The sequence below is a fragment of the Coregonus clupeaformis genome, unplaced genomic scaffold (genome assembly GCF_020615455.1).
Source record: "Coregonus clupeaformis isolate EN_2021a unplaced genomic scaffold, ASM2061545v1 scaf1789, whole genome shotgun sequence".
Lineage (NCBI taxonomy): Eukaryota > Metazoa > Chordata > Actinopteri > Salmoniformes > Salmonidae > Coregonus > Coregonus clupeaformis.
This window is the reverse complement of record NW_025535243.1, coordinates 13,525-29,798: the sequence shown is the minus strand read 5'-3', so window position 1 is coordinate 29,798 and position 16,274 is coordinate 13,525. Positions and strand designations below refer to the sequence as shown.

Here is a 16,274-nt window from a genome sequence, read left to right as displayed (position 1 = left end):
TAGATTTGCCATAGTAAACAATGAAAATATGTATTTATTTTGTACGGAATTCTTGTCAAATAGATAAATCGCCCTTAGTCTGTTAAGAAAGGACTAAGTTGTTCCGATAACAATACCAACCAGAGGGCGAACATATCTTCAAAGACTTTTTTTGCAAGCAAGACTAAGGGTAATACCGACAATTTTTTTTAGCAGTAATGAGATGACCAGTAAAGGTTGCAATTGAGATCAGCTGTGCGGGTGAATTTTGCATGTATGTTTTAAGACATCAGATACTCTAGTGCCATTGATTGTTGTAATTGGCCCCTTGTTATTTGATTATATTCCAATAGGCTACATTCTGTAGGCTAACCATTAGCCTATCCATTGTCACATCATGCAAGGTGTGAAAACCGATAATAGGCTACTGTGTATCCCTGGCTGAGTTGATGAGCTGATTGACAGATGTAGGCCTGCTGTAGAACAATAAACTGTCCTCCGGTGTGGATACTCGTCCATGTTTTATAGTTAGGATATGTGTAATCTGTCAATATACTGTAGTTCTGGTCTTTGGTGTGGATTGAAAGCCTGCTCTCTCGAGCACTAAGAATACATAGGATCGTCGTTTTTTATTATTTTGTCTTAAGCCTTCCCCAAACTATAACCACTCGGAATTAATGCCTAAACTGTTATCCTTTTGGTTGTTTCTGTTTTAACCTTGTAACCACATGGAATGAACCCTTTAACCATGGGGAAATAATATACCTTCATCTATGAGTCAAAGGGCAGTGGGCTGGATTCGAACCCATGCCGAGTATGGCATATGGTTGCCAGGAACAGTGGCTGGAACCACTGGACAACACTGACACTGAGGAAACCATTAATTTATTCAGTCTATTTCTTGCTTTAACATATAATAAAACAATTGATCTAAGAAAACTGATTTTCCCTAACAAAAACGCAACTACCCCCCTACAAATATGTCAATTTATTATAATTATAATTCAATTGAGATGCGCTGTACCCTGCACATAGCCTACCAGGTCCGGACTACCGCATTTGGGGCCCCAGCACTGACCTCCAGGGGGCCCAAACCCCCTAAAACCTTTCGGTAATCCAGCCCTGTAGCATACATAAGGTACAATGTAGGTAAGGTGTGCATTGTATTCAAACTCCACTTCCAGTTGCGATTCTAAATATTTGTTCAGATATTCAAATCCTCCTGCTGCAGGATTATTTTCCTCCCTGCGACGAAAGGGGTCAAATTAAGATCCAACATCTGTATGTAGTACACTACTTGACCAGAGCTGTATAGGGAATAGGGTGCCATTTGGGACAAATCCTGTGATATGCAATACAATTATGATGTGAGAAAATAAAGCATCACACTTCAGATTGGACTGGGGACGGGAGTCATAAAATTGTTGCTAACTGTAGGTCATGGAAATAAAACAAGGGAAAATGAGAGGAGAATCTGTGGTATTCTTGAAGACAAAACACGATAATGACTCAACTAGTTATGGACTATGAAAAATATGTTTGACATTATATGGTATGTGTGTATCTCTTGTTGCTCAGGACGAATAGGTCTAGAGTCTAGGTGTTTTATCCACCCATTTTCAAATAAGCAAAACAAATGTATATCTTATGACAATATTCACTCAGTACATCCAGAATCTTAACCTTTCTATGTCAGATATCCAAAGGGATCCCTCCACCAGGAAAAGAAACCAGAGAGAGTCTCAGGTCAGTGTGTTGTCTATTAAGAAATGTTGCTATAAGATAAAGAACATAAAAAAGCTATAATTGCAATTTATATCCAAGTGAGTGCTGTCCTTCTTTCATTTTTGAAGCAGGTGTAACCGGTGCTGTACTGCACCGCTGTAGCTCTGCGTTGTGTGTGATTCATTGAGGCTATAGACGTGGACTTTGGAGATCAGGTTGTTTTATGAATCAGAATTCTGTCTCTTATAGTGCATCAAAGTTATTTGAGCATGAGCACGCAGGGCAAAACGCAAAGTACACACTCCCCTATTCCCAGGATGCAGGCATGCATAATAACAAATCAACATGCTATATTAATATATGAACCTGGTGAAATTCACAAAGTATTTTAACAACTGTTACACCGGGAAATACTGTAAGTTTGTATTGACCCAAAACCAATGGTGGAAAAAGTACCCAATTGTCATATTTGAGTGAAAGTAAAGATACCTTAGTAGAAAATGACTGAAGTAAAAGTGAAAGTTACCCAGTAAAATACTACTTGAGTAAAAGTCTAAAAGTATTTGGTTTTAAATATGCTTAAGTATCAAAAGTAAATGTAATTGCTCGAATATAATTAAGTATCACAATAAATAACAGTACAAATGATTTCAAATTAATTATATTAAAGCAAGCCAGGTGGCACCATTTTTTGTATTTTTTATTTACAGATAGCCAGGGGCACACTCCAGCACTCAGACATCATTTACAGACGAAGCATGTGTATTTAGTAAGTCCACCAGATCAGAGGCAGTAGGGATGACCAGGGATGTTATCTTGATATGTGCGTGAATTTGACTAATTTCCTGTCCTGCTAAGCATTCAAAATGTAATGAGTATATAGTAAAAAGTATACTCGATCTCAAATACAGCCAGAAAATGGGTGGGTGAAACCAAGGATACTACTAAAAGTTCTAAAAGTAATCAGAAGCAGTAATCTAAAACTAGTTTGATAGATTCTACCCTTCTACTGTATGTTCCTGAGAAGTGAGTGCTGCTCCTGCATACATCAATGTACTGTGTTGTATCTCTGAACATTAGCTACTGTATGGAAGACTAATTTGAATTTCATCAGCCATCTGTGTAAAGTACAGTACTAGACATGTTCCTACAAAGATACAGTGATACCATGTTTTATGCATGTTTCATGTATGTTTCATTACTGAAATCCACTGGATTACTAGAAGTGTTCTACAGTAGGGGATATCCATGTTAAGTTTATAAACCTGGAGAGTACACAGGTATGTCATCTACTTTTTTTTCTTTTTTTTGAGGAAGAAGAGGAGGATTTATACTGTAGTTTTTAGTGTAAATTAATTTACTGCAGGAGGCAAACAGTGTCTTAACACACAGCCAAGTTAACAGAGGCATGTTTAGTCTTTGCTCTTCTCTCCTCTCCTCCCCTTTCTGTCACGATCGTTAGAGGGAGTAGACCAAGGCGCAGCGTTGAAGGCAAACATACTTTATTATCTTTAGTGATAACAAGAACAAAACAATAAACAAACAACGTGACGTCCTAGGTTAAACAACCAAACACGGAACAAACCAAAGGGAACAAGATCCCACAACTACTGTGGGAAAACAGCCTGTTTAAATGTGGTTCCCAATCTGAGACAACCAGCCACAGCTGACACTCGTTGCCTCTGATTGAGAACCACACTAGCAACTATAGAAATAGAACACATAGAACTACAACACAGAACTCAAACACATAGAATCTACACACCCTGGCTCAACATATAGAGTCCCCGGAGCCAGGGTGTGACATCCCTCCCAAAGGAGCGGACTGCGACAGGCCTCAACATAAACCAAACAGGGAGGGCTGGGTGGGCATTCCCTCCTCGGAGGCGGTTCCGGCTCGGGCTTGACCACCACCCTTCAACCATCCCCCCGTAGCGCCCCTGGTCCGGTCTGGCCCCGCTGGCTGGAGCTGGACTGGACATCGTAGGGAGCGGATTGCTTAAGCTCCGGTGTGGAGCAGCTGACCGGTACCTGACCAGGCACGGTAACAGGCACGGGTTGTGCCGGACTGGCAGCCGCACCCCTGGCTTGTGCGTGGAGAACGGGCCAGACCGGGCTGACGATCTGCCACCCCTGGCTTAGTGCGTGAGCAGGAACGGGCGTACCGGGCTGACGATCGCGCACCCCTGGCTTGTGCGTGGAGCAGCAACGGGCAGGACCGGGCTGACGATGCGCACCCCTGGCTTGGTGCGTGGGGCAGGAACGGGCCGGACCGGGCTGACAATGCGCACCCCTGGCTTGGTGCGTGGAGCAGAAACGGGCGGACCGGGCTGACGATGCGCACCCCTGGCTTGGTGCGTGGAGCAGAACGGGCGTGCAGGGCTGACGACTCGCACCCCTGGCTTGGTGCGTGGAGCAGGAACGGGCGTACCGGGCTGGACGACTCGCACCCCTGGTTTGGTGCGGAGTGGCAGGAACAGGCCGGGCCGGCTGGCGACGCGCACCGTAGGCTTGGTGCGAGTGGCAGGAACAGGCCGGCCGGCTGGCGAGCGCGCACCGAGGCTTGGTGCGAAGTGGCAGGAACAGGCCGGGCTGGCGACGCGCACCGTAGGCTTGGTGCGAGTGGCAGGAACAGGCCGGGCCGGGCTGGCGGCGCACACCGTGGGCTTGGTGCGAGTGGCAGGAACAGGCCGGGCTGGCGACGCGCACCGTAGGCTTAGTGCGAGTGGCAGAACAGGCCGGGCGGGCTGGCGACGCGCACCGTAGGCTTCGACCACCACCCTTCAACCATCCCCCGTGGCGCCCTGGTCCGGTCTGGCCCCGCTGGCTGGAGCTGGACTGGACATCGTGGGAGCGATTGCTTAAGCTCCGGTGTGGAGCAGCTGACGGTACCTGACCAGGCACCGTTAACCCAGGCACGGGTTGTGCCGGACTGACGACGCGCACCCCCTGGCTTGGTGCGTGGAGCAGGACGAGGCCAGACCGGGCTGACGATGCGCACCCCTGGCCAGTGCGTGAGCAGGAACGGGCCGTACCGGGCTGACGATGCGCACCCCTGGCTTGGTGCGTGGAGCAGCAAGGCAGGACCGGGCTGACGATCGCACCCCTGGCTCGGTGCGTGGGGCGAAACGGGCCGGACCGGGCTGACAATGCGCACCCCTGGCTTGGTGCGTGGAGCAGGAACGGGCCGGACCGGTGACGTCGCGCACCCCTGGCTTGTGCGTGGAGCAGGAACGGCCGTACGGGCTGACGACTCGCACCCCTGGCTTGGTGTGTGGAGCAGGAGCGGGCCGTACCGGGCTGACGACTCGCACCCCTGGTTTGGTGCGAGTGGCAGGAACAGGCCGGGCCGGGCTGGCGCTATCGCACCGTAGGCTTGGTGCGATGGCAGGAACAGGCCGGGCCGGGCTGGCGCGCGCACCGTAGGCTTGGTGCAGTGGCAGGAACAGGCCGGGCTGGCGACGCGCACCGTAGGCTTGGTGCGAGTGGCGGAACAGGCCGGGCCGGGCTGGCGACGCCACACCGTAGGCTTGGTGCAGTGGCAGGAACAGGCCGGGCTGGCGACGCGCGCACCCGTAGGCTTGGTGCGAGTGGCAGGAACAGGCCGGGCGGGCTGGCGACGCGCACCGTAGGCTTGGTGCGAGTGGCAGGAACAGGCCGGGCCGGGCTGGCGCACGCACCGTAGGCTTGGTGCAGGGGCAGGAACAGGCCGGGCGGGCTGGCGAACGCGCACCACAGGCTTGGTGCAGTGGCAGGAACAGGCCGGGCCGGGCTGGCGACGCGCACCGTAGGCTTGGTGCGAGTGGCGGGAACAGGCCGGGCCGGGCTGGCGACGCGCACCGTAGGCTTGGTGCGAGGAGCAGAACAGGCCGGGCCGGGCTGGCGACGCGCACCGTAGGCTTGGTGCGAGGAGCAAGAACAGGCCGGGCTGGGCTGGCGACGCGCACCGTAGGCTTGGTGCGAGGAGCAGGAACAGGCCGGGCCGGGCTGTGGAGACGGATAGGAGGCCTGGAGTGAAGAGTTGCCACAACCCATCCTGGCTGAATGCCTACCTTCACACACTCTGTGTGAGGCATCAGCACAGGACGTACAGGGCTGTGTACCCGTACTGACATAACAGCACGTGACACTGGCGCAGGATATCCGGGACCGAGGAGAGGCACTGGAGGCCACGAGCGCTGAGCCGGCACACTCCGTCCTGGCTGCATGCCCACCTTCGCACGACACGTGCGGGTGCTCGCACAGGACGTACCGGACTATGCCGGACCACTCGTGGCACAGTCACGCAGCTCCGCATACCCCGGAACCTGCCCAGTCTCATGCTGCCATGCCTGAGTACGGGGAGTTGGCTCTGCTCTCCATCCAGGCTCCGCCAACCTGCCTCCTGGCCCCCAATCCCGGTGGCCTCCTCTCCTAATCTCCCCATTCGCCTCTGTGGCAGCCTCCTGCTGCCCAGTCGCCCATGCCGTGTGCCCCCCCCTAAAAATATTTTGGGGTTGCCTCTCGTCCGTCCGACGACGACACTGTTGACGCCGTTGCTCCTCTCTCGCCAGGGCCTTAACCTTAGCCCATGGCCCTTTTCCCCCGAGCATGTCCTCCCAGGACCACAATTGGCCCACCTGGGCCATCGCCAATCTCTCCAGCTCCTTACCCGGCGCTTCCTCCCATGTCCAGGCTGCCTGCTCCTGGACACGCTGCTTGGTCCTGGTATGGTGGGATCTTCTGTCACGAACGTCGAAGGAGTAGACCAAGGCGCAGCGTTGAAGGCAAACATACTTTATTATCTTTAGTGATAACAAGAACAAAACAATAAACAAACAACGTGACGTCCTAGGTTAAACAACCAAACACGGAACAAACCAAAAGGAACAAGATCCCACAACTACTGTGGGAAAACAGCCCTGTTTAAATGTGGTTCCCAATCAGAGACAACCAGCCACAGCTGACACTCGTTGCCTCTGATTGAGAACCACACTGGCCAACATAGAAATAGAACACATAGAACTACAACACAGAACTCAAACACATAGAATCTACACACCCTGGCTCAACATATAGAGTCCCCAGAGCCAGGGTGTGACACTTCCCTTTCCCTTCCTTCCTTCTTTCTTTCCTTCTTTCCTCTCTCTATCTATTTTTCTCTTCTTCTTCTTTCCTCTTTCCATTGTAATGGTCACTGTAACAGTAGAATAGAAAGACTAGAAACAAACGAGGAAAGAAATATTACAATGTACTGTATGTTAACAGTATGTTGATGCCTTTATTTCCTGGGAGATTAACCTACTAAATATTATTATAAAAGATGAGATTGTTGTGCTGTGATGCTCATGCTTTCTAGCCTGTTTTGAAGTGCACAGTTACCCTGCTGCAAACTCTCACTAACATGACACATAAGAAACACACGCTACTAAAATATTATATAAATATCCTAAAGCTAAAATACACAAATAATACATTATCTGATGAAATTGCTTTAGAAAGGGGTACAAGACAGGGATGTCCTCTCTCCCCGACCTGTTTGCACTGGCAATTGAACCACTTGCAGAAAGAATTAGACAGGATCCAAACGTAAGAGGTATCAGTAGTGGTAAAGATTAATATAAACTACACCTATTTGCAGATGATCTCCTGATATATCTGACCAAAATTGAAAATGTTCCCATTAATCTTACACGTAGAATATACCTCTTCAGAATGGCATGGCTCCCAAAGGTTTTATATTTATTCTCGGTAATACCAATTACCCCACGAAGACATTCTTTAAAAAAGTATACTCGGTCATAACAGACTTTATATGGGCAAATAAAACTCATACAATAAAAGGAAAGTTTTACATATCCCTAAGTCTGAGGGTGGCTTTCACCTCCCAGACCTGGAATTGTATCAACTCGCCACCAAAGGATTTTACTTGAGACAAATTGTTAAATGCCTCTAAGGAGGAACAATTGGTCATTATTGAAGATTTTATTTTCAAAGGATAAAGCTAAGAACATTACTACTTCATAGTTAAGAACACTATAACGATATGGAAGAAAGTTAAACATGACAGAATTAAAAAGCAATTTTGGACTGACCAATGTAGATATTTTCAAATACACTGAACAAAAATATAAACACAACATGTATAGTGTTGGTCCCATGTTTCATGAGCTGAAATAAAAAATCCCAGAAATGTTCCATATGCACAAAAAGCTTGGTTCCCCAGTGGGTTGGCCTGGCTGCCAAGTGGGTGGGCCTATGCCCTCAATGCCCACCCATGGCTGCACCCCTGCCCAGTCATATGAAATCCATAGATTAGGGCCTAATGAATTTATTACAATTGACTGATTTCCTTAAATGAACTGTAACTCAGTAAAATCTTTGAAATTGTTGCATGTTGCATTTATATTTTTGTTCAGTATACATACAACTTAAAAGTTTCATATCACGAAATTTCAATTTCGAAATTGCCTTCTGGGAATATTATAAAGTCCAAAAACTATGGGTGGAGTTAGAAGTACTATAATGTAAATTTACTTGGAGAGGAACAAAATGGTGCAATTTTAGGACATGTGGCGGAGGGTAGTGCAGGAGATAGGGAGAGAAACAGATGGGTCTGGGCAGGTGTGATGTCATTGATGTTTGTGTGGATCTGTATGTTGTCTTTTTGTATGAGTATGTTTTGTATTGTTTAAAAGAAAAGAAAAATCGTACCAAAAACATTAACACAACCTATGGAGAGAAGAAATCTATTCTGGCTTTTCTGCAGTGTAACATATTTCATTGTTCAAAGTGAGCAATACGCACAAATGTTATTCTTTCAAAACGTTTATTTGTTGTTGTTTGTTAAAATGAATAGAGTGATTCACCAATCATCATTGTGCCTAATGGAGAGAGATCTATATTCATCAGTACATACAGTATTATGTCCTTATGAAATATACATGCTTTTGAAATTATCTCAAATACTGTAGAAAATGGTGGGTGAAGAGTAGGGATACTACTAACTGTTGTAGAAAGATTAACTGCTTTTTGCTTGATCCCTTAAACCTGCGCCCTGCAGTCAGGAGAAGAAAAGGCGACTACCGTAGTTTTGTTTTCTTGTAAATGTTCTCTCTGCATTGGCATAGGAAGAGTCATGACAATGGAATGATGATCGATGACATAACAAGAGATGACGGTTTACTGTTGTAACAATTTATTGGCCAAAATCAACTGCTGTTTTAGTCAATGAGACTAAATTACATTGTTTTTAAATACATTCAATGTATTTTCTTTTCATATTGTTACACACTTATCCATCTGTCCATCATCTGCATGCCTGATGTGGATGCTTATGCATTTTTGGTTGGATGGTACTTAAGACAGTGATGCGCTTTGGGTCCCAGACACAGTCCTCTTCTAGACCACTCTTCGACCATACCACAGTCAGGAGGAACCCAGGCGGTGTCGTAGAACCATTCTCATGCCAGGTTGTCCGGAAAGGATGATTCTGACCGTCAATTCTTTTCACCTTGCCCACATTGACTGACTCGGATGACAACCCTCTCATGTTCAGGAAGATCCAGGGGGTACCTGCTTGCCTTCTCCAGGTCTCGGCTGAGGTACACTCCACGCCCCAACATACCAGAAGAAGACTGACCGAAAACCCAGAGGCCTTAATTTTATCTGCCGCCTGCTTAGAGGTGCTGTGGTAGCATGATGTAGGTGTTACCATCTTGTGGTCAGTTAGGCCCAGTCGCACAATACCCCAAAGGGAAGAGTGAAGTCATCTTCTGCCCACATGGTTGTGTAAATGCTGTAAAGAAGAGAGGACCATGTCAGCTATGTGAGAGGCACAACACCCCAGTGATTGGCCAGTCAGGCACATGCACCAGAGAGGCCTAGGGGTGCTGGAGGACCTGCCCCTTTGTCCCTACTATTAAGAAAGTGCCCTTTTGATTGGTGGTGTTTTTAAAACTAATTTATTTTCTCTCTTGTAACTTTAAATGTAACAAATTTCTCATAAACTCATGAATCTTGAAAAAAGTCCCCTCCCCCGCCCTTTTATCTGCATGCACGAGTTAACTACAGAGTTGGGTGGTGAGTTTTAAATGAATACCGCCAGTAGTAGGTTACTTTGGGTTGCTAGCATGTGTCAATCTCAGGGACAGGGAAGGGGCAGCTGCAGCTCTATGACTGTTTGTCAGTAGCAGAACAATTTCAAATCAAGTAAAGACTAGTTAGCTTGTTTTGAAAGCTATCTAGCTGATTCATCTACATTTGGAATGATCCGTGATATAGCCCACAAAGTAGTGGTTCTAGCAATGATACTTTTAGTAACTCCCTTTCATCTGTGGTTCTAGCTTGCTTAAGTCAACAATGTGTGTGATGAGTGAGATGTGATTTTTTTCTATAAGCCCCTGCCCCATCAAAGGTCCATGAGTACGACCTGATGCTAGTCTACATTATTATGCTGTCTAAGGGACATGTTGGGAAGTAGCTTAACTTCTATGGATGACAGTAACAAATCTCCATTATTTTCACAACATTATAAACAAAAACCGTAGGTGCTAAATGTTTATATGAAAATGTAATGGTATGCATTCGGTCAATTGTTTAGCTTTTTTGTTGGTGACCTCTCTTTGATCATATGCACATTTTACAGAGAGGATTTAAGAGACTTAAAATAGTAAAGGCAAAGGACATCCTAAACAAACTGCTCATCAAAGATTCCAAAATAACCAAATGCAATGTTGGAATGTTAAAACCAAAATGTAAAACGTATCAAATTTGATCAAGATTAGTTGGATAAAGGACTTACCTAATGACAGATCTGGATGTCTATCTTATGTTGATCTCAGGGTACAGGTAAGGTAAGAGTGATTCAACGGATTACTTTATACCAGTTCTAGAGGAAGTTATGACATAGACGTATCATACTTTCAATATGCGGAAACAAATGAAGTTTCGTTTCCCATCATGAGAAGAGCAGATTTACTAACAGTTTACACTGTGATGTCATTGATGTTTGTGTGGATCTGTATGTTGTCTTTTGTATGAGTTGTTTTGTATTGTTTAAAATAAAATAAAAATCATGCCAAAAACATTAACACAACCTATGGAGAGAAAAAAATCTATTCTGGTTTTTCTGCAGTGTAACATCTTTCATTGTTCAAAGTGAACAATACGCACAAATATTATTCTCACAAAAATGTTTATTTTTTGTTGTTTGTTAAAATGATTAGAGTGATTCACCAATCATCATTGTGCCTAATGGAGAGAGATCTATATTCATCAGGACCTACAGTATTATTAGGTCCTTATGAAAAATACAGACTTCTGAAATGATCTCCAAATACTGTAGAAAATGGGTGGGTGAAAGCAAGGATACTACTAAATGTTGTAGAAAGATTAACTTTGCTTTTTCTTGATCCCTTTAAACCTCGCCCTGCAGTCAGGAGAAGAAAAGGCGAGCTACCGTAGTTTCCGTTTTCTTGTAAATGTTCTCTCCTGGCATGGCATAGGAAGAGTCATGACAATGGAATGATGATCGATGACATAACAAGAGATGACGGTTTATTGTTGTAACAATTCATTGGTCAAAATAAACTGCTGTTTTAGTCAATGAGACTAAATTAAATAGTTTTGAAATACATTCAATGTCTTTTTATCTTCATATTGTTATGACAAGGGCGTGTCATGTCAATATGCAACCTAATGAGATTCTAGTTTTGGTTTTGTTTCCCATCATACAGGATATCACATGACCAAGGTACACTATAAGGATGAGAGGGCAGATTTACTAACAGTTTACACCCTTCTCTCTCTCTCTCTCTCTCTCTCTCTCTCTCTCTCTCTCTCTCTCTCTCTCTCTCTCTCTCTCTCTCTCTCTCTCTCTCTCTCTCTCTCTCTCTCTCTCTCTCTCTCTGCTCTCTCTCTCTCTCTCTCTCTCTCTCTCTCTCTCTCTCTCTCTCTCTTCTCTCTCTCTCTCTCTTCTCTCTCTCTCTCTCTCTCTCTCTCTCTCTCTCTCTCTCTCAGATGCAGAGATCCTATGTATGTTTCATGACTGAATCAACTAAGACACAACAAATTGATAAGGGTATTCTGTATCATGTAGGGCATTGCGCTTGCAACACCAGGATTGTAGGTTTTATTCCCGCTGAGCCACCAATACCAATATCTTGCACAGAATAAAGCATCTGCTAAATGGCAAGAGCCTGTGAAGGTGTATCGCAACACATTGTATTCTGGTGCAGAGAGGAGCAAAGCTCTGTCTCTTCAATGCCAGACAGGCAGTTGAGATATAGTGTTTGATATTGGAAAAGTTTCAGGAACCGAGAAAAAGAGCAGAATTGAGGCCAGCGATTGAACTTTATTCTGATATTACCATACACATTGACACTTGTCGTCGCAGCCTAGTGGAGACCAATATCTATATTGTTATTAGGCTATGATAACGGCAGTTGTTCGATGTGTCTGGCTGCTTTTTCAGATACATTTTTGTACATTTGATCCGGTCTTATGTAGCAAAATTTGAAATTGTGTTTTTTACATTGGATAAAAGAAGAGACACGAGCTACAAAATGGTATATAATACCTGCATTTGAGGAACAATGGGAAAGTAATTCTGCTTTGAAAGTTGATAAACTTGTAATCTCATTTTTGAAAAATGGCCTTTGAATATTTTGGTACCTACTGGAGCTCTTGTTTGTCTACACCTATTCAGCATCTGTTCACCCCTCTTAAGCTTTAGCCTCATCCAGCTCTCGGAGCGTTCAGAGCGCATTACACTGAACACTCTGGCCAATGAGTAGGGTTGATCAAAGCGTTCTGAAATCACAACTGCACTCCAACACCCAAGCTAACTCTTAAACATTGGCTAAACTGGCTAGCTACTTCCAGACACAAATGAGAGAACACCCCACTGACCTTTTTACTCGCCTAGCAGAGCTGGTTAGACTGTTTTCATGTTATCCAGAGCATTGGTGACTGTATCTCGTGCTGCTGGCAACTATTTAGTTACGCTTTTTTGCGGCGTTTGCTGACACGGCCATATTCATGGTGTTGAGCATTCGTAAATTCATCAGTTGTTCTGCGCTCTGCATACTCAGACTGAATTTACAAACGGACCGAATGGTTACTTGCATAGTGGAGTCTTTTGTTAAGACATGTAGCTAGCTAGCAAGCTAGGTAAACAATGAACCATAATCACAACTCATGACGTTACTACCCACACCATGAATCTGCAGGTAGCTAACCAACCAGGTTCAATGTTAGTTAGCTAACATTAAGCTATAACTAGCTAAACAAATGGCTCTGAGATACGAATAATAAGATCATACATGTAACGTTAGCTAGCGACCAGGCCAGCTAATGTAAGCTAGCTAGCTAACAGTACACTTTAACTGAAATGAAACCACTTTCTGTCAAAAATAGAAACGTGTAATATCTTCCTCACAGATGCCATGGTTGCCCTTAGTTTGAAGATGTAATCCAGAGACAGGTGTTTTCTCTCATCTCCTTAGCTATCATAATTCCACACTGATTTCAAAATGTGGTCCTCCAGAAAGTGGGCGCAACACTTATGCAGTTTTACTACAAGATACACTTTTTTTTTAAAACAGTGTTAGAGCAGATTACCTACACATACTGACCAGCTCAAATGACAGAAGCGTGTTATATGGCAGACCAATCCGAACTCATCATCTCAGCCATCATGAGATGATGAGTTCGAAGGTTGCTGCCTTTTCCTGTGGCTAAACCAACTAGGCTTGTATTTTAACAATTGTATTTGTATTTACAGATGGCATACAAGTTTGTTATTTTCTGCCCAAAAAACACATTTTGATTTAAAAAACAAAAGTTTACGTTCAAATGGCTCTCCTGTGAAGTAGTGACCCACGACAAAGCCTACTTTCCTGAACCTAGTCACAATAGGACCTAGGCCCAGTGTTTGAGCCAACAAGAGAGAGAATAAATTTGATAGCGAGCCGTGATCCCAATAACTCGACTGCCCCCCGCATGGAGAGAAAGAGAACTGCTATTTTTCAGGGACTCACGAGGCTCATTTGAATTTCCTAATGGAGCAGGAAAATAATTCTCGGCACAAAAGAGTGATCAAGTTAAGATCCGACATCTGTAGTAATAACCCAGCATACACACAAACACGCCACACACAGAATTTTTGGATTACATGAGCAGTTCTGTTAGTAGACTTTACTGTCAGAAGATAATGGAGAGAGATCTATATTCAACAGGACAAACCGTTTTAGGCCCTTATGAAAAATACATGTCTTTGAAATGATCTCAAATACAGCAGAAGATGAAAGCAAGAATCCTACAAAATGTTCTACAAAGTAATCTGAAGCAGTAATCTAAAACTAGTTAGATAGATTCAGCCCTTCTATGTTCCTGAGAAGTGAGTGCTGCTCCTGCATACATCAATGTACTGTGTTGTATCTCTGAACATTAGCTACTGTATGGATGACTACTTTGAATTTCATGAGCCATCTGTGTAAAGTACAGTACTAGACGTGTTCTACAAAGATACAGTGATACCATGTTTTATGAACGTTTCATGTATGTTTCATGACTGAAATCCACTGGATTACTAGAAGTGTTCTACAGTAGGGGGATGGCAAAGTTAAGTTTATAAACCTGGAGTACACAGGTATGTAATCTACCTTTTGACATTTTGTTTTGAGGAAGAATAGGAGGATTTATTCTGTTGTTTTTAGTGTAAATTAATTTACTGCAGGAGGCAAACAGTGTCTTAACACACAGCCAAGTTAACAGAGGCATGTTTAGTCTTTGCTGTTATTTCCTCTTCTCCCTTTCCTTTCCCTTCCTTCCTTCTTTCTTTCCTTCCTTCCTCTCTCTATCTATTGTTCTCTTCTTCTTCTTTCCTCTTTCCATTGTAATGGTCAACTGTAACAGTAGAATAGAAAGACTAGAAACAAACGAGGAATTAAATATGTATGTACTGTATGTTAACAGTATGTTGAATAATAATACACATGTATGTAAACTGTATGATGACGCCTTTATTTCCTGGGAGATAAAGCTACTAAATGTAATTATAAAGGATGGGATTGTGGTGCAGTAATGGTCATGCTTTTTCTAGCCTGTTTTGAAGTGCACGGTTACCCTGCAGTAAACTCTCACTAACAAGACATATGACAAACACACACTACTTGTTTTCCTATGGAGAGAAAACATTTATTCTGGCTTTTCTGCTATTTAACGTATTTCATTGCTCAAAGTGAGCAATAAGTACAAATATTATTTTCACAAAATATAAATTGTTTGGTTTATTTAGTTTGTTGAAATGAATAAATTCATTCACCCATAATCATTGTACCTACAGTATATTAATATATCGATTATTTGCTTTTTTCTTGATCCCTTAGACCTCGTCCTGCATTCATGAGAAGAAAAGGCGAGCTACCGTAGTTTTGTTTTCTTGTAAATGTTCTCTCTGGCATGGCATAGGAAGAGTCATGACAATGGAATGATGATCGATGACATAACAAGAGATGACGGTTTATTGTTGTAACAATTTATTGGTCAAAATCAACTGTTATTTTAGTCAATGAGACTACATTACATACTGTTGAAATACATTCAATGTATTTTTATCTTCGTATTGTTACACCTTATCCATCCCTTCATCACCAGCGTGAATGACACTGGTGCTGTTGCATTTTTGGTTGGATGGTACCTAAGACAGTGATGCGCTTTGGGTCCCAGACACAGTCCTCTTCTAGACCACTCTTCACCATACCACACATAGGAGGAACCCAGGCGGTGTCGTAACCATTCTCATGCCAGGTTGTCTGCAGAGGATGATACTGATAGTCAATTCTTTTTCACCTTGCCCACATTGACTTTGACTCGAATGACAACCCTCTGATGTTCAGGAAGATCCAGGGGGTACCTGCTTGCCTTCTCCAGGTCTCGGCTGAGGTACACTCCACACCCCAACATACCACCAGAAGACTGACGAAAACCAGACAACAGGATTTGATTTGCGGCCTGCATAGAGGTGCCGTGGTACATGATGTAGGTGTTACCATCTTGTGGCTCAGATAGGCCCAGTCGCACTACCCCCAGAGGGAAGAGTGAAGTCATCTTCTGCCCACATGGTTGTGTAAATGCTGCTGTAAAGAAGAGAGGACTGTCAGCTATGTGAGAGAGGCACAACACCCCAGTGATATGGCCAGTCAGGCACATGCACATTTACTGATGACTCTTTATTGTGTTTTTAGTCTCTTTTCTCTCTTGTAACTTTTAAATGTATCCAATTGCCCATCAAACTAGATGTTCTCATAACCTCATGAATCTTGAAAAAAGTCACCTCTCTCGCCGTTCTACCTGCATGCACGAGCAAACTACAGCCTGGGTGGTGAGTTTGAAATGAATACCGGCAGTAGTATATTACCGTATTTTCCGCACTATAAGGCGCACCGGAGTATAAGCCGCAGCAGCTAAATTGAATGATATTGAATGATGCGTACATATATAAGCCCGCACTGGACTATAAGCCGCAGGTGTTTTAATGTTTAATTACCATATGTAAGGGTTCGTGCACAGAGGGGATTGTCGGAAAA

General features: G+C 44.2%; 1 protein-coding gene across 1 annotated transcript; it reads right to left on the bottom strand.

The window, feature by feature from the left end:
- Positions 1 to 8,985: 8,985 nt before the first annotated feature.
- LOC121569397 lies at positions 8,986 to 15,795 on the bottom strand. The gene is given in 7 exon segments (XM_045218764.1): positions 8,986 to 9,097; positions 9,099 to 9,137; positions 9,140 to 9,212; positions 9,214 to 9,320; positions 9,433 to 9,481; positions 15,340 to 15,527; positions 15,529 to 15,795. Coding segments are annotated over 7 exon segments (828 nt in total). The 3' UTR covers positions 8,986 to 8,992.
- Positions 15,796 to 16,274: the final 479 nt, after the last annotated feature.